We start from the raw sequence: 24,653 nt of genomic DNA, 5'->3' as shown, positions 1-24,653 counted from the left end.
ACCACCCACCTCGCTTGCATACAGCCGAAATTTGCATTTAAGGCAAGGCCTAAGCCAGCGGCTATCTCGGCTGAAGGCCGCCCCCTCAACTAGTCTTAAATATTGAGCCCATCTATATTGTGCAGCATCCATCGATTACGCAACTACACAAAAGCCAATGCGAACCACAGCCCAAGTCCAGGTAACTAAAACATAACATTAACTGATGGACGTGCAAGTACCCTGTAAAACAAACAATATGCCTGTATGAAATACATTTAACTCGAATTATTTAAATATGGTTTGGGCTATCGCGGTGCCTCTGACTTAGGCAAACCTAACTATCTTTTAATTATTGCAATACAAGTAATACAATTTGCAGATACTGCCATAGTCCTATATGTCCACAATCGACAACCAAGCACTGGGTAGGCCAATGGCAAATGTGTCACATAAATTCTGTTCAAAGCTCACTGAGGCGGACCACAAAGGAGATAGTTAAGCAGGGAAGGGAAAAGTTTCTAATGGTGAGTGATATAATGTATTATATGAATGTCAAATGCACATATATATGTGTATATATACGCGTGTGTGTGTGTGTCCGCATATATATATACGTAGACAATTGTGAAGCTAGCTGATTATCATGATGCGAGTTTCAATATCAATTTCCTTTCCGCACTTCCAGTTAGACATGTGAAATCCTTTTCAGACATTTCACAAATGTTTCGCCACAATCAAACCCCATCTCTAGCTCTATCTCTATCTGTGTCGCTATTTCTGTCTCACTCTATTTGGCTCTGTCTGAGTGTGTGTCTAAAATTGTTTTCTGTCAGCTGAAGGGCTCGCCGGTCAAGTTTCGACTTTGATGTGGCCTTAGAGCGAACAGCTAACAACAACATTTGCATAATTCCCTTGCCAATCTTCACAAAGTGCTGATTAGTTTCCCATATACAAAAACGCCCTGTCGTACCCCTGCCTCTGGCCCGGAAACTGTGGCATGTGCCGCTTCTAACGTGTCAGCCACAAAATTAGATTCCAAATACAATTTGTTGACATCAACTTTGACCAGCATTCAGAATTTAATTTCATACCACTTTCGCATAATCCATAAATCCAGTTCACAGTGGTATAAGCCCTACAGCCATAATTAAGTCGAGCATTAGAAGCTTTCATGCTTTTGGAGTTGTTAGTCTTGTCTCATTTTTTTTCAAAATCAAATCTGCTTCATTCTATTTAAAATTTCATTTGTGCTGTGTATCCTTTACATATATCAATATAAACCTATGTACATATATATTCTACAGAGAGATAGAGGGAGAGAGAAAGAGAGATGCATTAGCATATGAGAGAGAAATGTTATTCAATTATTCTCTATTGTCTTATATTTCTCTTACTTTCACTTGCCTACTGAGTCTCTCTTATATATTTTCTCTTTCTTACTTTGTCTCTCTCGTATTTACTTTCTCCCACTCACTCTTTCTCGAAAACCCACTGCCTCTATCCCACTTTACATTACCTCTCTCTGTCTCTGTCGCTTGTCTCTCTCTTTTATGACGCTCTCTCTCATATATATATATACATTTATATCAATTACTTTCAACTATACAACACCATTGCAGTCTGTAGGAGCTTATTAAAAGACATCAAGCGTATAAGATGTGTATTTATATATATAATGTAATTGGTATTATAATCAATATTGCAATAGGTTAGTTTAGTTAAATAAAAGTAATAAGTTAGTGTGTACGCTGTGTGGAGTACTCTTCAATCTTAAGTCTAAACATATATACGATAGCTTGCACATGGAATGAACTAAATCTAAAAATGCCTAAGCTTAAATGAACGAGAAGATTCGGCAGCAATTAAAGTCAGTCCGCCGGCTAGTGGTGAATCCTCAGGCAGATGGATCACACGACTGGTGGGTCATCTTAACCTGAGGGGTTGCACGTGGGCGACTCCATGCTCGGGCGCTGGCGATTTGACGGTGGCTAGGCATGTCTGTTTGAGAGATTTACCTGGCGGTCTTTTGATGCACTCGTCGAAGTAACACTTCTCGACGTTGTGCAAGAATTCGACAAGAAGCTTGGCATCAGCCCCATTGGGGCCAGCAAAGTACTCGCACTCATAGCCATGGAGCTTGAGGTCGCGTACACAGCAATCGAGGAACTCGGCATTCGCGGAATACCAATTATTGTGGCGGCTTAGGGGAATGCCCAGGCGTGTACGCACAATGCCCGTCAGCCAGGTGTCGTCAATCCAGAAGAATGGCACACGCATTGCCTCCGCCACAAGCCTGGCAGCGGTGGCCACATTTGTGATGTACATCCAGCCAGACAGGTAGGCTGGATACAGAGCGTGGGGATACTCCTGACGTGTCACATACCATTTGTTCGCCTGCAGGCGAATAGGAGGCTTGGCGTCCAGCACATAGCCTGCTAACAGGGCGCTGCTGGTGGCTAGCGCCGGCTGGCTGAGCTCCAGAGTTTCGAGATAGCGTCGCAAATGAAATATATCGTAGATGATGTCGTCGTCCAGCTTGATAATGAACTTCGTACGATGCTGGCACTCGCCGGCTGCCCAGCGAAGACCCATCACATGCTTGTAGCTGAGATTGCGATATGCCTCAACAAAGTTGCCCTGCAGCAAATCACCAAAGCGAGCCTGCTCGTCCATGAGCTGCGCCTGTGTCACGAAATGTTCGCGCGCCGGCAGAGCAGCCAGTAGAAAGACACGCTGCAAGCCCATCTCAGCCAGCTTGCTCTGTGAGATTGCCTGTCGGTGGGCAGCGCGCAATGCATCGTGGCCCGCATACGAGGTGATAATGAGCACGGCTGCAATTGATGACAGCAATTAGCAATTATTATGGGCGTGGTTTTGGATGCCACTACTCACCCAGCAGCTCACGCTCCGCATGTCGACACACATTGCTGGCCAGCAAATAATCAAAGTTGGAGAGATTCAGCAAAGGACCAGGTCCAACTCCTGGCAGATGTTCCAACAGCGTCGTTTGATCGCTGTCACTGTCCTCCACGCTGTTAGGCGGCAGATGGACAAGGAACTCATCGCTTTGGCCCTTGCTGCGCAACGGACTTGTTATGTAGCTGATGCATAAGATGATGATTACAATTAGCGATATGGCAATTGGTAGCAGTCGACGGCCGCGCATGCGCATCTTCAAACATTCTATAATCGTGAAGCTGTGTTGGTTGTGTGTGTTCGAGTGTATGGGTGTGTGTGCGTGTGTGTCTGTGTGCTCGAGTGTGAGTTCAGCCAAAACAAAAACTGATAATAAATATGAAAACAAATGCAAAAATTATTTAAACACACCACACGCACCACCACCAACACAAATAACAATTGGTTGTATATAACTATCGAAAAGTATACATCGATAGGTTTTCAGTGTACAACAATATTCTTGCCGAAGATGGTAACGCGGCGCGAATGCTAGCTAAGAATTTGTTAGCAACTCGTGACGTCATGTTTGAACTGTGTCAATACCATAGTATAATGTCATACTTAATTTATTTATAATAAACAACAATATTAATAAATAATTTGTATGAAGTAGGGTCTCTTGCAGCGTCTTTTATTAGAGCAATATTTAGTGGCTGACCGTACTTTGTTCCTTTGAATATAGTAACACAGTATTGTTGCGCTATTGTCTATTATTGCCTTCTCATACATATTTTGCTACAAATCATGTTCTTTGCTGATATCGAAATATGAATTTAAATTACATTGGTGCCTGAGAGTCGTCTATCGCAGTGCAGCCCTGGCAATCCGATTGTTGTGTGTAACTTGCGATATATAATTGTGCACACTAATAGAACATAATCGGTTCGACTGCGCGCAATTTAAACTTAAAATATATTAATTATTTACCAAAAACTAAGAAAAAAAAAAAACGCTTATATTACAAACACAAATATATAGGTGTATGTATTAAAATTTGCTTTGCAATTTAATCGAATTGTCTGCGCATTGTGACCGCAAATATGGAGCGCACCGCTTATGATGTACAACGGGACTTTGCGATGAGCAGCGGCATACGTTCAGAAATAATTTGGGACTCGTAGGTTTAGATATAAACATATTCTATAATGGATTGTAGACTATTTGAAGAAACTTGTTAATTTGATTGCCCACAGGTTGGCGCCTGAGCAAGCAGACGTATTCCAACAGAAGCTGAACAATCTGATCCATGATGAAGGTCAAACACCCAAGGAGCTGGCTAGGCAACGCAAGCAGCTCTTTGATAATGTGTGGAAGCAGCGAATCTACACAAATCGCACTTTGCTATCAGCTATTATCTATGTGCTGGTCACCAAAGAATCGGATCCCGCCTTGGCATTGCAATCCACTAACTTCAGCTGCCATCCAGTCATTCGGACGCGCAAGTGCGTGCAAGCGGATGGCAGTAACAGTGACGGCTGTTGCATGATCTTCATCGATGAAGCCGGACGTGTCTACGCAAATTGGCAGAAATTTGTACACAATAATGGGCTGCCCAAGGGCACCATGATTGCACCAAAGCAAGGTATCTACACGTTCAGCGCGGACGACGAAAACGAAACGGTTCAATTAATGATTCAATCAACACCTGCTTCCTGGCTAAAGCAGAAGGTTTTGAATGTCAGCGATAAGCTATTCACAATTGGAGGCATCATTGGCACAGTGCCCATTGCAGCTTCAATGGCATGTCCTGTTGCTGCTCCCATAATTATGGCAGCCACTGTTGTTGGTTATTCATCGGCTGCGTATAGCACAGTGCGTTCGGCCACACGTCTCATTGATCGCCGCTGGCATGGCCAGACCACATCTTTGGCCGACAGTGAAGCGCGTAGCAGTTGGCTGGGCGTGGCTGGAGGCGTTGCTGGAATGGGGGCAACAGGCGCAACCAAAGCAGCTAGTATCATACACAAAAATACGGCCACCACTGCCCGACTGGCTGTTAAGGGCATTAATATATCATCCGTTGTCATCTCCGGCACGGGTGTTCTCAATGGCGTCTATGATCTCTATTTAAAGATTAGCGATAAGCAGAAACTCAATAGCAAAGATATTATGCAACTAGCCTCTAGCCTGTTAATCTTTACGCACTCCATAAACAATATGCGAATCATCTCCAAGGGCACTGATGGATATAGCTTGCGACGTGCCCTTAGCACGCAAAGTCGCAAAGTATTTGATCGCATTTCCCAGGAATCAATTAAACTGCACAACGGTCAAACCGGTGGCAAGTTCGACATTGTTCGCATCATCAATGATATACCCTACAAGGAGGCTTTACTTAGCCTCCACCAAATCCATTCGCATTTATCGAATGGCTCCACAGTGATCGGCGCTATGGCTGCTGCTGATGTCCTGCCACAATTTGTTCGCTTAAATGCGGGCGGTCAGTTTCGTGTGGATATAGATCAGCTGACCAGGCAGCTGGGTGGCAAGTTTGTTCAACACATTGGCAATCTTGGCAGCTTCAGCGATGTTCTCAGCGGTCTCTTGCGTTACTTCAGCGATCAGGCCTCCCAACTATTGTTGCAGCTCACTCGCAACTTTATCGAGGAACATGTGGATAGCATCGATCGCAGCTTGAATACGTTTGTTTCCACCGAGCTGGTGCTCTACCGCATGCTGAACCACTGCATAAAAAACTACGAGAGCTGCGCCGTCGAATTTCTCGAGCGCCGCCGTTTCGAGATTGTTGATATGATTGCCAAATACTTTCAATCGCTGTTGCCACAGCCTCAACAAAATTGCAGACGGCACAAGTGTCCCGTATGCCACGGCGTCTACTACATGTGCTCCCTATAGATTGGGCTATTTTATTATATATATACTTAGTATACTTACTTAGTAAGTGCTTTGTAATGTGATTACTCAAGTATTCGGCTAAATGTGTGATTTTTGTCCTCTTGTCGACTTTGAAAAAGTTTTATGTGTGGATTATCGTTAATCATTAAATGAAAAATATAAGGTTTTAGTCATAAAACAAGATGCTTACGTTATTTATGTGCAATATTAGGAATCAGTACAGCTTAAAGACCATACAATTTGTATTAAATTCGAATTGATCTGGCGAAGCTTTAGCACGGACAGCTGAAGTTTAAACCGGAGAATATTTTTTTATATTTCTATCAAATCGATATCAAACTTGCATTATTTAAGTATATCTAGTATATTTTTCGAGCTAGTTTCCAAATTTGACTTATAAATAATCCTAAATTATAAACACGCCATAATTTAAAGGTTAAAGAGAGAGATAAACAGTTACTTTATGGCACAGAGGTCATATTTTCATTTACCTTAAAGCCTTCATCAATGTCATCTACATGGTTCAATGAACACCAGGAGATGTATTTGTGTGTCTGGGTCTATATACATATATTAGGTAGATATGTTTGCAACAATTCAGGGTATAACCAATCGGACATACCCGAGCAAAGCTTTAGGTTTATGCTTGGATTTACGTGGATAATTAGAACCAACAAAATATATAATATCCATTTAATTTTACAAACGACTTTTTAGATCAAATATTTATTATATAACTATATAGAAAAAATTATATTTTTTCCTTCTTTCCTTTTGCACTTTTCAAATATCAATTACGTTTTATATAATATATACATATAAATTGACACTAACTGTCTCTGTCGCACTGTCTTTGTTCAGCTACTTTGCGCTACTTTTATCGGCAAACGCTTTCCACATGCGATCGAATTCTGATTGAAATTCTGTGGCCATTTGTGCATGGGATGTGATGTGGACATTTTCCCAGTTAGCGCCAATGCCGCCATCCGTCCAGTTGAGGGAGCCATTGATTAGGACGCTGTAGGTGGTCTCAGGTCCGTATTTGCGTTTCTTCTGTCTCCAAATGTGATCGACACGCGCTTGCCCATCGATCACACAGAACTTGTGATGCATAAAATAAGACGAATTCTGGGTGCGCAGCTGAGCGCCCCAGCGTATGAGATTGGCGAGCTGAGAGTTTACTTTAGTGTCCCAGTGTCGACTGACAATGAGACGTATAACCACTTTCCGGCCCAAGGCCATCTTCAAAGCGCACGCCAGCTCAATCGAGCTAAAAGAATACATGGCCAGATCAATGCTATATTTGGCTTTGCTCAGATGCTCGATAATACGCTCGATGTTTCGCTGCGAGCAATGCACATTTTGGCAATGGTACATGCGTCCCTCCTTGCTGTACTTTCGATGCTCCAGGATACAATCAAAGCCCAGCTCATTGAACATGAGCACTTCGTGCACCTGCGCCTTTCGCCATTGGATCCACTTGCACATTGAGTTGTAGATGGACCACAGCACCTCAGAGGTGGCAATTGCGCCGGTGGCAATGATGAAGAATGACCAACCGGGATGGCTCCGCAACAGTCGAAACACTAGAAAGAGATGGATAATTTATTTTAAGTTTTCCGGCACATTTTTTCACTTACTTTTGGATACGAATATCTTTTACGCGCTCAACTCTCATGTAATGTAAGTTTGCATATCTGTAAACGTGAGTTTGAGCTGGTTCATCAAGAATGAACTGACTCTTTGTTTCGTTTTTTTGTTAGCAGTTATAATAAAATGTTAAATGTTATTTCTAAGACATAGTGCATACATGAGCATAACAATAATTATGTACATAACTAAAATTATAATTATTCATAAATCTATTAAATGTTACTTTTATTTCATATTCCATAATTCTATTATTATCGTTAGCTATCACATTCACATCGTATTTTAAGAAATATTTACAGCCACTGGTTCCGAAAATAGAATATGCTTTTTACGGGCATGTAAGCAAAAATTAGGAACTGTTAAAAATATACTGTCTTTTAGTGTGAACGCAATAGAGCACTATGTAAAATACTGAAGACCGTATGGAGCCAACAGCTGTAGCAAAGCGCGCTCAACAAATTTGTTACGAATAATCCTAACAATAAAAAATTATTGACAGCTCAAAGCCATGCACAATATAACAATGAAAATATTAATATTTTTCCTGTGTATGCAGATCAAAATTGGTCTTAAATCAATTCAGTCGAGTAAGCGTTGGCATGCTTAATAGTTCACAGTTGTGCTTCAAATTGAGAAATCAAAAAGAATCGATGCATTGGTTATCAAACTTTTAATTTGAAGGGTATCTGTGACCATCTAATATGCGGCCACCTTTTCAAAACCAAAATACCAAATAGAAATACCAAAAAACGTAATACCAGAAACATGTAAATGTGCATAATTATCAACAGCCAAACAACAGCAGCAGTGAGAGCGTGCGAGACTACGACGAAGACGGTTCGCCGAGAGTTACGCACAGGGTATGTGCTGGCGGCGAATAACTGCGGACGGACCTAAAACAAAGTGTGCGTGCGTGCGTGTGTGTGTGTTTCTCTTTATTTTCTTTTGTAACAACAAATATTAGTTAAATCATAATTACATATATTGTACAAATCGAAACTGCAGAAATGTGCATCATTTTGTGTAAGTGTAAATTCATTTCACATCGTGTTTGGGTGTGAAAATGACGAATTTAAATAACAGCTACCAGAAAGCAATAAGTACACAATTTCCATCTAGCTTTTGGGAGGAAGCATTAAAAAAATTCAACTGAAAAATCAAAATCAACAATTATAAGTAATTACAAATACCAATGCAACTATGTATAACTGCTATAGTAGCAGCAGCAGCACCAGCAGCAGCAGCACTAGTAGTAGCAGAGCAGCGACAGAGCAGCCACCACGGTCGTTTAGCAGCCAGCACCAAGAAGACGACGAAGAGCAAGACGAAAAGTAAAACAACAATAAAGCTGGCCATATTCATACAAAAAAAAAATTGAAAAAAAAAAACAGCATGTTGTGAGCTAATCAGAATCGGTTGAAGGCAGGCAGAGGCAGAGGTTTTTTTTAACGATTTCATCTTTATTGTGGCTAAAGAATTAATTAATTATAATTACGTGGAAATTGGAAATTGCAATTGAAATTATATGCTATATATTTATAAAATAATGCAAAGCTGAAGCGACGCTTTCGTAGTCGCAGTCGCTGCCGACGTCGTCTCGTGGTGTCAACGTCAACTCCAACCGCGCCGCTACTTCGTGCGTTTGCATGTATATGTGTGCAAGCGTTTTGTGTCGGTGTGCGTGTCATAAAAAAGGCGCCTCCTGTCGGCAGACAAGTGGGTTGCCTACAATATTGTTTTTGTTATTGCTCTGCACTGTTTCTTAGCGCCTGCTGCTTGCTTGTGTTTGTCGTCGCTGCCATTAACTCTGCCGCTGCGCTGGCTCTGTCTCTTCATTTCGTTTTCACTATGAAAATGCAGAGTTAAATAAATCGCTGCGAGTCGAAATCTTATCGTCATTAGCTTAGCTCTCCCCCTAGCTGTCCCCCCTTCGTTCCGTTCCATTATGGTATCGATGCCGTGTGTCGTGGTGAATACCAAAGTATTGATTCCATATTTTTTATGCACACGCTTATTCGCAGTAGCAGCGCAGCAGCAGCACAGCAGAACTCAAAGCGTAGCTTAAATTAACTGTAAATCAAAATAAAAAATCAAAGTCAAACAACACAAAATTTGAAAGAGCTGAAGCAAAAACCAATATCAAAATATAAAAAAGACGATGACGGACGTTGCGGAGCTGTTGAACAGCATGTCGAGCACCTTTAACAGCGACTGCGCCACTACCACCGCCGAGGGCGGTACGCTGCTCAACCTGGACCTGGCCGAGGATAAAACCCTAAAGTGGCGCAATTTGGCAAACAATCAGTTTGCCTGCAAGGATAAGGACAAAAAGCAAAGCAACAAAAGCGACGAAACGCACGAGAAGCAACAGGAGGCAGCGCAGCAGCAGCAGCCGACAAAATTGCTCGATGCGGCCGTCAAATGCGAGACGGAAACTGCGGACGGCGCCCAGCACCAGCCTCAAGGCCAGAGCCAAAGCCAAAGTCAAGCCAGCGACGCTGACGCTCACGTCGACGACAACAGTGACAGCGGCGTCGCCAGCTCAGAAGTAACAGAAAAAATTACGTCGGCAGAGGCAGACGAGACGCAATCAGAAGCAGCCGAAGCGACGCCGCCAGCTAACGAAACGCCAGCAGTGGTGGCCGCAGCAGCAGCAACCGACAATGAATACGCTAATAATGTTGATGTTGACGATGCCGTTGCCGAGCACACAGCCGAAGCAGCTAAAGGCAAAGACAATAGTGAAGATGAAGCACCGGCAGTCAAATTGGAGCAGGAAGCGTGCAAAAGCGCAGCAGAAAACAGAACAACAACTATAACAGCAGCTGCGGCTGAGTTGGCAACGCCGTCTGCGCAAATTTTCACAGCAGCTGAAGCAGTAACAACAATAACAACAGTAGCAGCCGCATCTGGTGATGGCATTAAGACTGAGACTGAAACGGAAACCGCAAATGCAACAGCCAAAGAAGAAGAAGACGAGCTTTTGGAGGAACAACAACAACAGCCGCTGCCGCAATCGCTGCAGGAGCCAATATTGACTGAGCAACGCGAAGTAAGCTCAGACACAGCAGCAGCTGTAACAGCAGAAGCAATAACCGAGGTCACATCGGCTACAGTCGCAGCATCTTCGGCAACGGTAACGGCATCCCCAGCGCCTGTCGCTCCACTTGTTGTCAGCTCTGCTGCCAACAGCAGCAGCGACATTGTTGACGCCGCTGCTGACGCAACAGATTCGAATGCGGCAGCTGCTGCTGCTGCTGCTGGCAGCGTCGACATTGCTCTGCCAATAGCAACAATAACAACAACAGCAACAACATCGCTAGCACAAGTTAATGCTGATAAAAACGTAAGTGTATTCGTTTTTATGCGCGTGTGCTTTTGCTTGCATATGCGTATGTGACTGTGTGTGGGCGAGGGTGAATATATATATATATATATATATGTGTCTGTGTGCTAGTGTAAGTCTCGAATTCTTTTTATTTTTGTAGTTTGATTCACTTTCTGTTTTACTCTGCACCAATGGCCACCAATTAAACAGAATTGGGCAGTGCTATCAACTCGTTTTTTAAGCAATAGACGGGGGAAGCGAGGCAGAGTGTGGGGTTGGGCGTAACAGAAAAAATAGTGGCATTTTGCTGGTTTGTATATTATGCTAGTGGTAGTTATTGATGCTCGAAAGAACAGTTATGTGTATATGTATGAATGTATATATATATATTTATATGTATGTATTTAGTCCTGCATTAATTTACATTCTACAAACATCTTTGCACAGACAAACAAGCTGGAAAAAAATCAATAAAAAAATGATAAATTCTAGTTAATTTAATCAGATTCCTAGTGAGGGATAATTACATATGTTTTGTTTATATATATTTAATATGCTAAGTCTTACAGCTTACAGTTGGGTAAATGCTGTGCACCAATATGCAATGTCTGATGAATAATGGATGTCTATAGATTATTTATATGAGAAAATTAATGTATTAATATTTTTATATAAATAAGTATAAAAGGTCACAGTCAAATACAACTATTACCATATAAAATATATATTTAAAAATTATTTGGATACATCTCATTATCATATCCAACAACTAAGCGTGTTATGAAATTACAAATATGATGTAGACAGGACTAGATTGATTATAGATTTGAGCATTCAAATATTATAAGTAAATGAGAAAAATAGGAAGAAAAAGAATATTTTAACTTCAAGATAATAAAAACTGTATATATAAATATATACATATATATTTGTAATGTATTAAATTAATATTATTTCGATAATATGAAAGTGTCGAATTATCGACTCTGTGCAATTTATCAATATTTCGATGAGCTAAATATATTTATATCTTAAGTTGAACAAACCCCAAGAAATATACATATATATATATACCGATTTACCTGTATGTAAAACCCAAAAATTTCAGGTGTTGAAACTACGCTTAAATGTGGTATTTGAATATGTTTTTTTTATAGAAGTCGTTTGCCTGGCTTTTAAACTCGTTTTTTACAGCGATGCCCAATCAAAAGACATTTTCAAGCAGCTTTTTTCTTCGAACATGGCCTATGACAATAAATTTCATTTAAGATTTCAATATGCGATACAGCCACAAACATATATATATATATGTAGGTATATCATAAGAATAACAGAAAGAAATAGAGAATGAATTTTCAGCCTCAGTTTTCCTGTATAAAGACAAAAAACAATAATCAATCAATCAAGAAGTTAACAAGTCCAAAAAAGTTTAACTCTTCAATCTTACTTATGTATTGCTTAACGCAGCTTAACGAGTGCTCACTGTAATTTATATCAAGAAATTTGAATACTTTTGTTTTTGCTTTGATGAGCAAGCATCTGAGATAGCAAGGGTGCGGCTAGGTGGATGTAGGGGAGGCATTGTACATGCCCTGGGGGTTGTATATGCCCCAACCTCAGCCCAAGCGCCAACTCCCCTTCTCTACCAATTGTTGGCAGTGTTTTGCAAGAACCGTTGCCAACAGCAACCGAACGCGACTAGCCGAATGGAAGGAAAGAGCCTGCCTAGAATCCTACGCGAATTAGGACTTAAAATATCTATATATGTATATATATAGAGGGAGAGATGGATAAGAGGGAGCGAGAGCGCTTTATATATACATAAATATATAGAAATATTGTCAAAACAATCAACATATATTTTGAATGAACTGAATGAAACGCAAGGAAAGTTGGAAACCTTTGATTGCTTAAATAACTTCATATGTGAACCCTCTCTCTCTCTCACTTTGTGTGTGTGTGTGTGTGTTTAAGAGCAATTAACACCTGTTGTCTTTTTTGCATTTGTTACTTGATCTAATGTCTTCTCTACTGTTCCTTGTCCACAGGAACAAAATGTTGCGGTCAGCATACGTCGCTTGCGTCGTACGCCGCGGCCCACGGATACGCCCACAACGACGCCAACGCCCTTGGCAGCTGAGGAGCACGAATTGGAGCTGGAGCAAGAGCATGAGCAGGAGCAGGAACATGAACAAGAAGAAACGTCCAGTGATGTGAAAAAAGAGCCAGAAAAATTGTGCAACCTTAACGATGGCGAAGCCACAAATACTGCGCCACCGCCAGCACCAAAACGTGGACGTGGACGTGCCAAAAAGATAAAGCCCGAGGCGGAGATGCCATTGGAGGAGGCTCCATTGCCAGAGGAGTCCGCTGCAGTAGAGCGTAAGGTGGGACGCAAGCGCAAGCTGCACGAGGAGGATCCGCTAATGCCGGATTTGCCAGTGGTGAGCATCAAGACCGAGCAGCAGGATGAGGAGGCAGCGGCGCCTAGTGGCGATGGCAAAAGAATGCGACGCAGCGTGCGTCTGGGCAATCGTGTGGATCAGGCGCAAGCCTGGTCAGAAGACATCAAAGTCGAACCACTGTCGGCCAGTGAGCTGCCAATGCACCACTCAACAGCAGCTGCTGGAGGAGGAGCAGCAGCAGCTGTTGACCAGCTGCAAATAGCCGTTGTGTTGGATGAAAAGACGCCGCCCAAGAAGCGTGGGCGCAAAGCTAAAATACCTGCGCCGCCAAATCGAATCGATGCGAGCAGCCAGGGCATGTCACAAGCTGCACCCGGCGTCAGCAGCAGCAGCAGTGGTAGCGGCAGCGGAAGTGGAAGTGGCAATATCCTTGCCATGAGCATCAGCGCTGCGTCGCTGGCACTCTCCAATGGCAACAAGCGCGCTGCGATTTCGCAGTCTGCGGCCACGTCTTCGGGTAGCGCGGAGCAGCAGCAGCTGCCCAAGCGTTCGAAGCGACGCATCAAGCCCACCACAAAGATATTGGAGAACGAGGAGCTGCGCTGCGAGTTCGAGACGAAGCACATCGAACGGTTGACCCATTGGGAGGCGACAACGACGGCGGCAGCTGAGGCAGATGGCGGCGGGGGGCTACAATTCGAGACGCCGCTGCAAGCGTACAGCTCCAATTCGTCAACATCAAGGCAGAAGAGTGAGAAATCGGATGGCGGCAGCGGAGTGGAGCAGCATCCAGTGGGCACGAATGCGATTAAGAAACGTCTCTTCTCCAAGGCTCAACGTGACATTGACAATTCGGATGCGGCGCTGCGAGCGAAAAGCCGTGTGCGTCCCAGCCCCGACCTGGACCAATTTCTGAGCGATATCAAAGCCGCCAAGCTGAATGCGAATCGTTCGCCCGAAGAGCGCAAATTGAACAAGAAACAGCAGCGCAAGTTGGCCAAACAAAAGGAGAAGCATCTCAAGCACTTGGGTCTGCGTCGCAATAACAGCGAAGAGGCTAGCGACAACGATAGCTCCAACACGGACAACGAGGAGTTCGTGCCCACCATACGCGTCCAAGTAGGCAAGCCCAGTGTAACGTTGCGCCTGCGCAATGCCACTAAGGAAGCTAATCCTGCTGTAACTGGAGCCAAGCAAGCGCTGCAGCCGCCGCCAACGCCCGCTGTGCCGTCAAAGCTAACGCGTCGCATGGGCGTGCGTGGCAACAATGCCACAGCAACAGCAGCAGCAACAGGAGCGGGTGCAGCAGCAACAACCACACTGGAGCATGGTCAGCTGCATACGCTGAACAGCACAATTTTGGCATCTAACGATGCCAGCGATGCCATAGCCAGTACATCAGCAGCAGCAGCAGCTGCTGCTGCTTCTGGCTCTTCGGCGGCTGGTGTAAAATTCATTTGCTTGTGCCAGCGCAGCTCGCAGTACTATGCACGGAATGCGCCGGATGCATCCTTTTGTTGTGCCATCGACAACATTGACGAGCAGAAGATTGGCTGCTGCAATGAGCTAGCCGCCGAGGTGCACAATCTGCTGCGTCCCAGCCAGCGTGTAGGCTATATGATACTCTGCGATGAGCACAAGAAGCGCTTGCAAGCGCACAATTGTTGCGCCGGCTGTGGAATCTTTTGCACCCAGGTAAGCCAGTTAGCAGAAGCTCAGGCAATCAGTTAAGCAACCAATCCTTAATTATCATTGCAGGGCAAATTTGTGCTATGTAAGCAGCAGCACTTCTTTCATCCAGATTGCGCGCAACGCTTCATACTCAACAGCCCCTACGATGCACAGCAGCAAGCCACAAATCCGGGCAACTTTATTAGCCCACTGCTCGTGTTGAAGTGTCCACATTGCGGACTAGATACGCCCGAGCGTACCTCCACGGTGACCATGAAATGCCAAACATTGCCCGTCTTTCTGCCCGCACAGAAGACTAAAATGTAAGTTGCCCACAATTCCAGATGCATATCAAAATCAACTTAACTTTCTTTTAACACTATTCGTAGTAAACCCGCCAAGTTGACCACCTCATCACATTTACCTCAGTTCACCAGTGCAGCTGGAGCTGGGTCAAAGCTAGCGACAGGAGCTGGCGGCAGCTCTGCTAAGCCAGCAACTGGGGGAGCACGTGGCAAAGCGGCCAGTGCCAAATCGAATGGTACACGAGGCAAGACAAATGGAGGAAATGCCTCTGGCCAGGCATTGAATGTGATCAGCTTCGAGCAACTCATACCCGAGTCTGTGATGAACGTGGTGCTGCGCGATCGGATTGTTTCGTCCAGTGGACGTGTTACCACCGAATTCAATACCCGGGACATGTACTATGCTGTGCAGAACGATGACCTAGAGCGTGTTGCCGAGATATTGGGTAGATCATACAATATATCACATTCTCTATTTACGTTTTAATCGGTCCAATCTATCTTGTTCAACAGCTGCCGATTACAATGTGCTGACACGAATGCGTGAATTTCTTAATGGTACCTGCCTGCACCTGGTCGCCCATTCGGGCACTTTGCAAATGGCCTATCTGCTGTTGTGTAAGGGCGCCAGCTCCCAGGGCTTCGTTAACATAGTCGACAGTGAATTGCGCACGGCTTTGATGTGCGCTGTGATGAATGACAAATGCGATATGCTTAATCTGTTCCTGCAATGCGGCGCCGATGTGGCTATCAAGGTGTGTCTTATCTCAACTAACTGTGTAGGACTTTCGTATAGCTGTATAAGCTTGTCTTCTGCAGGGTCCCGATGGCATGACCAGTCTGCACATTGCCGCAAAGCTGGGTAACCTGGAAGCTGCCCAACTAATTGTGGATGCGTATCGCGGCTCCCGTAATATTACCAACTTTCTGTGCTTCATCAATGCCCAAGATGAGGGTGGCTGGACAGCCATGGTCTGGGCAGCTGAGTTGGGGCACAAGGATATCGTTAGGTGCGAGCGACTTCATTTTTAATCACAGATATTGATGCGCACTTGACAATTATACATAATTTCAATCATCAACATACTACCTTAACTTGACAGTGGCAAAGAAACAGTCGTTACTTTTTGGTTAAATTGTTTCGCCAAATAACTATCATCATCGATCATTGCTTACGTTTTCCTCCAGTGTAAATTTGTTTTTCATTTCCTTTTCTACAGTCTGCTGCTTAATCATGGCGCCGATCCCAATATATGCGACAATGACAACAACACGGTGCTGCACTGGTCCACGCTGCACAATGATGGATTGGAGACTATAACGGTGCTGCTGCAGGCGGGAGCCGATTGCAATGTGCAGAATGTGGAAGGCGATACGCCACTGTATGTAGAATAAAAAAAATTCTGTTCATTTAATATAATCTTCGTATCGTTCTCATAGGCACATTGCGTGTCGTCACTCGGTGACTCGGATGTGCATCGTTTTGATAGCGAACGGAGCCGATCTGATGATCAAGAATAAGGCGGAACAGTTGCCCTTTGATTGCATACCGAACGAAGATTCCGTTTGTGGCCGCACCGTTGGCTTCAACATGCAGATGCGCAGTTTTCGACCGCTAGGATTACGCACTCGGGTCGTCTGTGCGGATGCTTCGAATGGACGCGAAATTCGACCCATACAGGCGGTGCGCAACGAATTGACTATGTCGGAGCATGAGGACGAGGCCGATGCTCTAATGTGGCCAGACTTTAAATACATTGTCAATTGCATTATACTGCAGAATTCGGTGCAAATCGATCGACGCGTCTCACAGATGCGCATCTGCTCGTGCTTGGATAGCTGCAGCAGCGATCAGTGCCAATGCAATGGAGCATCCTCACAGAACTGGTATACGGCGGAGAGTCGCTTAAATTGCGACTTCAACTACGAGGATCCGGCGGTGATATTTGAATGCAATGATGTCTGCGGCTGTAATCAGGTAAAGTAGATGCCAAAGTTGCCAAAATGTAAATATTTTACTTGACCTGTTTTGCATTTTTCCTTTTCCAGTTATCCTGCAAGAATCGTGTCGTACAAAATGGCACTAGGATTCCGCTTCAGATTGTTGAGTGTGAGGAGCCGACAAAGGGTTGGGGCGTTCGTGCCTTGGCCAATGTGCCCAAGGGCACTTTTGTGGCCAGCTATACGGGCGAGCTACTTACAGCCCATGAGGCAGATCGACGGACCGATGACAGCTATTACTTTGATCTGGACAACGGACATTGCATCGATGCCAACTACTACGGAAATATAAGTCGTTTCTTCAACCATTCGTGTGAGCCAAATATATTGCCTGTACGCGTTTTCTATGAACATCAGGATTATCGTTTTCCGAAAATTGCATTCTTCGCTTGTCGCGACATCGATGCAGGCGAGGAGATATGGTTGGTGTGCACAACAAATGAACTTTTCGATTATTATTGAGTTTCTGTTGCATTTGCAGCTTTGATTATGGCGAGAAATTCTGGCGTGCTGAACAGCGCAGCAGTCAGCGTGGCGGTGCCGGCTGTAAGTGTCTCACGGCCTCCTGCAAATATGCACAACACACACCCTCCAGTTCGAATGCATCGCCAATAGCTGGCGAGGAGACAACAGGTGGACTGCAACAGCAACAGCAACAGCAGCATGTCAAGGAGCCACTGCTGTAGTTCAGAACAACTGTAGGTAGTATAACAGCGGTAACTAAATGATTCCAATACCAAATCCACTCGAGTACACGCACACACATCCACCCGGACACACACACAACATGGATAGAGAAGGAGATAGAGACAGACAAGGACAGAGACGGAGACGGAGACAGTGACTCTTGGCCTAGCCAAGTTGCCAAGCATCACACAAAAAAGAGCGCCATACACATACGATATTTATATATATATTTATATATATATATATATGTCTAGAAAATCAAAATCAGTTCCAATAGCAACAACAACAAGAAGAGAAAAGAAAGTATGGCAGCAACTTTAGAAGTTTGTGTTGAATTCTTATTTTTATTTTGATTTTGTTGCTGTTGGTCCTCGACTGCCAAAAGTTTCAAGGTTTTTTTCTTTAGTTATCATTTATATATGCTCTATATATATATACGTATATATATATATCAATTACTTTGTTTTTATTGTGCATTTGTTTTTATGAGATAATTATGTATTTACATTTTATGTTTATTTTTAGTTTTTGGTCAAATTTTAAGCTGTATGTCACGTTGTGCAATACAGTATGTTTAAGCAAAGATATATACATGTATACAGATACATATATATCTATATATATTAATAAATATATACATATACCCTTACGTATCTAGATTATATTATATAAATATTATATACATTTATGCGATCAAGAAAAATGAAATGCTGAGAATTTGTAACTAGTCAAGGCAAGCAATTTATGCATATATAATTAATTATATGTATTTTAAATATTGGATATACATATAGTTTGGCATTATTCAACAAGTTTCAAGGCAGACCATTGGCAACAACAAATTTACAATAGCGACAACAACAACACACACACTTCATTGTGAATTTAACAATAAATATCTTTTTTTTATGCATGTCTAGCAAAATTGCTTTAGCCACAATACATAAAAAAAAATTTTAAAAATAATTATAAGTAATTCATAACAAAATCGTAATCGAAATTGTAATGTGTGTTTGTACTGACTACGGTACTGATAGTAGACAAACATGTTTTATGTACACAATGCTCACATACATATTCATACACACACACACACACACATATATATATATATGCAAAACACAGAGTCTATTGTAAATGTATTTGCGGTCGCCTATTGACAACTTTGCCGTGTTTTGTTCATAGTCTTAACAGCAAAGCAGTGCTGTTACTGTTAACTGTGTTAGCAGTAACTGTAATTGGCCAAATTAAGCTTTGCGCTCGTTAGCCACAAGTGCCTGGAAAAGCTTTCAAAGATACCCAACTAGACCCCAACTTTATAGTAGTGCAGGGGCTACTATGGCTAGACATGGTACTACAGGAATAGAACACAATATAATAATAATAATAATTATAATAAAAAAAAGAACATTGACTGCAATGCATTTTTAGATGTGAATACTTACTTCATTTCAGTTCCAATCATATCCTTGCGTCTAACGAATCACATCAACAGCTAGTAATAAATTTATAATATTTGAATATTACAAATTCATATGCTAAATACATGTATACATGCATATATATGTATATACATACATATATATATATACCTATATCTATGTGGGGTCTGTGTATCTAGTGTTTATATGTTTGTATGTATGTACACTAGAAATATGAATAATATATATAAGCTATCACTGCTGAAATGTAATACCACACATACACACACACACACACACACATATATATATATATATATATATATATATATATATATATATATATATATATATATACATACATACATACACACATACACATACATACACACACACAGCCACATACCCACACACAGACACATACACACACACACAGACACACACACACACACACAAGCTTAGTTATACGATCTACATACTATATATATACTAATATATATTTTTTATTGCTGTAACATGAATGTTAGCGAGAGAACACAACCATTTTCATCGCATTGAGATTTGCAGTGTTCCTAGGGTTCACTTCAATTGTGTCTATGCACACAATAAAAAAACATAATAATAATATTATATATGTATACATATATAGTCGTAGGTGTTTTAGAGTCCACAAAACGGGGCATTTATTGCGCTCTCACTTGCACTTGGACAGCATTTTCTATACGTAATTTGTAAAACATTTAAGCGACATTTACATATAGTATATGTATAACGGTTTCGATGCACACCATTTAGAATTTAAGTAGTCACCACTCATTATTATTATTGTTATCCGTCTGCGATTATTTGTTTTGTTTTGTTTTGTTTACTTTTAGTTTTCTTTTTGGTTTTTTTTTTTTTTTAAGAAATACTTTAATTTGTATACATATACAATTTGTTTAAGTAGTTCACCTTAAAAATTAGTTGAAATTTAATACCAATAATGTTAAATATAAGTCATTGAGATATTAAATCAAATAAATTGTAATACGACCGAAATAGTTGTCTTACTATCCCTGCTTTTAACGGACATTGATTTAAATTGTGGCGCCAATATATCCAGTGCAACACTATTGAATTCTTCAGTTACTTTTTTTTGCAATCAGCTGTTCTTGGTTAGTGAAAGTCTGGGCACACTGTTTTGGCAGTTGTATGTTTTGTAATTTTGAGGTTGGTTTTAATAAATTTGTTGAACAATAAATAACATTAAACATAATTTGAATTGTTAATAGGCATATTGACTGGCGAACGAGGGTGTGAAGAGACCGTGCTTATTGGTCCCTACAACTGACAGGAGAAAAGTAAAGACCGACGGGCGGCACTGGAGTCAAAGTCAACTACAAAAATATTTTAGCCACTGCCAAAGATGAGTTTCCCCGACAAAGCGCAGCGTGCCAAGTGCTGGGCTATGCGTGACGAATACTGGAAGTGTCTGGACGAGAATGCTCCCAAGCACAGCTCAACAAGCGGCGAAAAAGTGCCAAGTGCCTGCCAGAAAATGCGTAAAGCATTCGAGCAAGGCTGTCCCGGCCAGTGGGTGAAACACTTTGACCGTAAGCGCACATATGAACAGTTTAAGGAGAAAATGGCTGCGGGCTACGATCCGCTATTGGAAGAACGCACCAAGGAAATTCCGACCAAATAAAAATGGCCATTGCCCAGTGAAGATATGTGACGTTCAGTTGATTGTTACACTAAATATTCTTTTTTTTATTGTATTGTTATATTGTAGTGTAAATAAAACATAAGCATTAGCATTATGTCAGCTGTACATTATATATACACGTGCATATGTACATGTGTATAATAAATATGTTAAATGAATTCAAGCCGCGATTCTCAACCGGCGATCAATTCGTGTGCCGTGTGTACACACTCACTTTTTACTATACAAAAAAAGTACTAAAAATGTACAAACGCCTCGAAGCGGTCATAGCAATCGAAAAGTTCTTTTGACGGACTTCAAAACGCTTTACTAAACAATTTAGTTGCAAGCAATAAATTTTGTAAGACTAAGATCTCTAATAAAAGATATATTTGTTAATTATATAGATCTAAATAAGTATTTCGCTTAACAAATGCAATTTGCATTTCAAACGGCAAACTAACTGTATACATACTCGTCTTTTTTTATGTATTTGATCCAGTGCTAAACGGTATATTAAACAATTTAATTGAAAGCAACAAGCGCTGCATACCTATTCACATTATATAAATGTAGCCATGGAGTCGATAACGTTCGGAATTTTGACAAGTAAGCCATATTCAAATAGCCGGTTAGCACCATTTCCAATTCGATTACTATGCGATTACAGTTAGTGACACCTGTTACCATGAGCCGGTAAAGGATCGCAGTGGGCCACGTTTGAAGGCACTTATTGCCGAATCCTTTGACAATTCGCAGGTGGTATCGGCCGTGTTGCCCGACGAGCGTGATCTAATACAGCGGGAACTGCGCAAATGGATCGATCGCGACGATGTGAGCATCATAATTACAACTGGTGGCACGGGCTTTGCGCCGCGTGATGTGACGCCAGAGGCAACGAAACCACTGCTCGACAAGGACTGCAATCAATTGACCTTGGCTATTGCCTTGACTTCGCTGAAAAAGACCAAATTTGCAGCCTTATCGCGCGGCGTTTGTGGCATTGCCGGTAATACGCTCGTACTGAACTTTCCAGGCAGCGAGAAGGCCGTGGCCGAATGTTTCGAGGCAGTCCGCGAACTGCTACCACACGCTCTCCATCTAATTGGCAACAATGTGGCACTAGTGCAGCGGACGCATGCTGAGGTTCAGGGCACCTTTCAAAACACACCCGCATTACCGCAGCTATTGAAACGCGATCACGTCTGTCCGCACAAGACGGGCGCTGGCGACGATATCGATCGCAATTCACCGTTTCCCATGCTGCCGGTCCATCAGGCACTTGATACTATACTAGATGTGGTACAGCGCAACAATGTGCGCAAACAGCAGATGGACCTGTTGCTCTCACCGGTCAATATACCCCCCTTTCGGGCCTCTATTAAAGACGGCTATGCAATGAAGTCGTCTGGGTTTTCGGGCACGAAACGTGTCGTGGATTGCATTGCAGCCGGCGACAAGGTCAAGTCAATTAATATTAATCACTTCATGTTATTAACTACTTAAATTTTACTGCAGGTCAATGTACATCCCTTGCAGGAGGACGAATGCTTCAAGATCAATACGGGCGCGCCGATACCGACGCATGCGGACTGTGTCGTTCAGGTGGAAGACACTAGACTGTTGCAGCGCGACAAATATGGCGAAGAGAGTCTTGTTGATATACTGGTCGAACCAAAATCCGGTCTGGATATACGGTAAGATATGCATTGATGCTATTTGTTGGCTAAAATAATTCTATTCTATTTCTTGTAGTCCTGTTGGCTACGATTTGCTCAAGGGCGACAAGGTGTTTCCAGCTGCGGACTACTCGCCGGTTGTCTACAAATCCTTGCTGGCCTCCGTTGGTGTTGAGCAGCAGCAATACAAGCCCAAAGTGGCCATTGTCTCAACCGGCAGCGAGCTGCTGCCACCCCAGGAGCCGCCAGTGGCTGGCAAAATCTATGATTCGAATACAACAATGCTGAAGGAGCTGTTGCTCTACTTTGGCTTTGATTGCAGGCACCAGTTTGTGCTGGGCGACGAGTGGGTGCTCATAGCTATATAGACCATATAGATCAACACACTAATTAAACCACTTTACACAGCTTGGCCACCATTAAAAGCTGCCTGTCTAATTTGTTTGACACTGTAGACTTTGTCATCTGCAGTGGCGGCGTTTCAATGGGCGACAAGGACTACATCAAGCCGGTGCTGGAGGATCTACAATTTAAATTGCATTTCGGACGCGTCAACATGAAGCCCGGGTAGGTCCAATACACATTCATCCTGAAGACTTGGCTGATAAACTAACTGAAACTTGAATTTGCAGTAAGCCGATGACCTTTGCCAGCAGGTCGAATAAATACTTTTTTGGCCTGCCCGGCAATCCAGTGTCCGCCTTTGTTACATTCCATCTGTTCGCTTTACCCGCCATCCGCTGGGCTGATGGCTGGGAACGTGTCAAATGCTCCCTGCCCATAATCAATGTATCAGTAAGTGGAAAACCAGTCTCTTCAACACATTGTGAAATTCCTCAAACTATCTGCTCTTCACTTTGTTCACATATGTATTTACTTGTCTTCATTGCGAAGTTGATTAGTTAATGCCCCTCAACTATGACAGATGATTGGAATCGATCAATCAATTCGTATATATATATATATTATTCCGTTTATGCCTTTGATATAGCTGTGAGTATTGCATTGATACGACGCGCCAGCGTAATCTCTTTAGACCCTCTGCCAAAATGCGATAAGAGCCACTTGAAAAGACACTTTAAATATTTCAGCATTCAGTTTAGTTTTTTTTTATGTTATCGTTTTAAAAGCATAAACAAATATACATGTTTGCGACAAAGTAAGCCAAAATGTAGATTAAGTGCGAATGCTATGATGTTGCCACAGATAAACGTTGTAGATAAACTGGCATACACAAGATATGAAAGCAAATCATACTCGAAATACTTTACCTATGTCAGCCCTCTTTGCAGACTTCAAAATCGATCAGTATCGATCAGCTGCTATTTAATGTACAGATTCTTCTCTAATTAAATTTATTTATTGTCTGTTATCAGCTTAGCTTTATTGTAATTGATCAATTCACTTTTTTCCTTTATTTTTCATCTATAAACAAATTCCATGGCAACTGCTTGACATCACTTTCATCAACTCTTTTACAGCTACTCAATGAAGCCATCGAACTGGATAGTCGTCCTGAATATGTGCGCGCCTCGGTGACCAGCATCAATGGCCAGCTGCATGCCAGCGTCAATGGCAATCAGGTAACAGTGGATCACTATAAAGCACCACTAAATCTATCCAAACTAATTGACAAAACCATTTCAGATCAGCAGCCGATTGCAGAGCATTGTCGGCGCCGATGTGCTCATCCATTTGCCCGGACGCACAGCTGCCAAAACGCAGGCATGTGCTGGAGAGATCTACAGTGCCTCGGTGCTGCGCTACGATTTCATTTCCAGATACGAATAGAAGCAGTCGACGGCCATCGACAAAGAAAACTCAAATATATAATTACAAATTTTACACACATATGTATATATATATATATAAATGTATGTATATATATTTTGATATGTTTTTCTTGTTGCATATATATATACATACATATGTATATATATATATATATATATAAATCATGAAACTATAAATTCACAAAATGTGCACATATTGTCAATTTATATATATATATATATATATATAT

General features: G+C 42.3%; 6 protein-coding genes across 10 annotated transcripts; 4 read left to right on the top strand and 2 right to left on the bottom strand.

Moving 5' to 3' along the window:
- Positions 1-1,321: 1,321 nt before the first annotated feature.
- On the bottom strand, positions 1,322-3,245 carry LOC111597351 (beta-1,3-galactosyltransferase brn). Its single transcript, XM_023311997.2, has 2 exons — positions 2,875-3,245; positions 1,322-2,813 (listed from the first exon to the last, which is right to left on the bottom strand). The coding sequence occupies exons 1-2, from the start codon at positions 3,152-3,154 to the stop codon at positions 1,906-1,908; spliced, it is 1,188 nt and encodes a 395-aa protein (XP_023167765.2). The 5' UTR covers positions 3,155-3,245; the 3' UTR covers positions 1,322-1,905.
- Positions 3,246-3,769: 524 nt separating this feature from the next.
- LOC111597350 lies at positions 3,770-5,834 on the top strand. Its single transcript, XM_023311996.2, has 2 exons — positions 3,770-4,057; positions 4,134-5,834. Exons 1-2 carry the CDS (start codon positions 3,981-3,983, stop codon positions 5,794-5,796), a joined length of 1,740 nt encoding a protein of 579 aa, XP_023167764.2. The 5' UTR covers positions 3,770-3,980; the 3' UTR covers positions 5,797-5,834.
- A 728-nt stretch (positions 5,835-6,562) lies between these two features.
- On the bottom strand, positions 6,563-7,530 carry LOC111597315 (mitochondrial cardiolipin hydrolase-like). The gene is made up of 2 exons (XM_023311944.2): positions 7,437-7,530; positions 6,563-7,382 (listed from the first exon to the last, which is right to left on the bottom strand). Coding segments are annotated over exons 1-2 (726 nt in total). The 5' UTR covers positions 7,438-7,530; the 3' UTR covers positions 6,563-6,657.
- A 726-nt stretch (positions 7,531-8,256) lies between these two features.
- On the top strand, positions 8,257-20,613 carry LOC111597357 (histone-lysine N-methyltransferase EHMT2). 5 transcript variants are annotated; one of them, XM_023312010.2, is made up of 12 exons: positions 8,257-8,472; positions 9,471-10,795; positions 12,826-14,877; positions 14,941-15,176; positions 15,243-15,604; positions 15,672-15,913; positions 15,978-16,168; positions 16,379-16,540; positions 16,599-17,136; positions 17,208-17,581; positions 17,641-17,861; positions 20,539-20,613. In XM_023312010.2, exons 2-11 carry the CDS (start codon positions 9,608-9,610, stop codon positions 17,843-17,845), a joined length of 5,550 nt encoding a protein of 1,849 aa, XP_023167778.2. In that variant the 5' UTR covers positions 8,257-8,472; positions 9,471-9,607; the 3' UTR covers positions 17,846-17,861; positions 20,539-20,613. The 5 variants fall into 5 exon arrangements, with proteins under 5 accessions (XP_023167778.2, XP_023167777.2, XP_023167775.2 ...); XM_023312009.2 differs by lacking the exon at positions 20,539-20,613 and having other exon boundaries at positions 9,474-10,795; positions 17,641-18,108; XM_023312007.2 differs by lacking the exon at positions 20,539-20,613 and having other exon boundaries at positions 17,641-18,108.
- A 39-nt stretch (positions 20,614-20,652) lies between these two features.
- On the top strand, positions 20,653-21,000 carry LOC111597359 (cytochrome c oxidase assembly factor 6 homolog). The gene has a single exon (XM_023312013.2). It carries the CDS (start codon positions 20,673-20,675, stop codon positions 20,949-20,951), a length of 279 nt encoding a protein of 92 aa, XP_023167781.1. The 5' UTR covers positions 20,653-20,672; the 3' UTR covers positions 20,952-21,000.
- Positions 21,001-21,204: 204 nt separating this feature from the next.
- LOC111597358 (molybdenum cofactor synthesis protein cinnamon) lies at positions 21,205-24,475 on the top strand. The gene is made up of 9 exons (XM_023312012.2): positions 21,205-21,312; positions 21,454-21,560; positions 21,622-22,412; positions 22,470-22,648; positions 22,707-22,976; positions 23,039-23,197; positions 23,263-23,425; positions 24,112-24,213; positions 24,278-24,475. Exons 2-9 carry the CDS (start codon positions 21,530-21,532, stop codon positions 24,419-24,421), a joined length of 1,839 nt encoding a protein of 612 aa, XP_023167780.2. The 5' UTR covers positions 21,205-21,312; positions 21,454-21,529; the 3' UTR covers positions 24,422-24,475.
- The last annotated feature ends 178 nt before the right edge of the window (positions 24,476-24,653 follow it).

This window comes from Drosophila hydei, unplaced genomic scaffold (genome assembly GCF_003285905.1).
Source record: "Drosophila hydei strain 15085-1641.00,03,60 unplaced genomic scaffold, DhydRS2 tig00000413-arrow-arrow-pilon, whole genome shotgun sequence".
NCBI classification, from domain to species: Eukaryota; Metazoa; Arthropoda; class Insecta; order Diptera; family Drosophilidae; genus Drosophila; species Drosophila hydei.
This window is presented reverse-complemented; position numbering and strand designations above follow the sequence as displayed.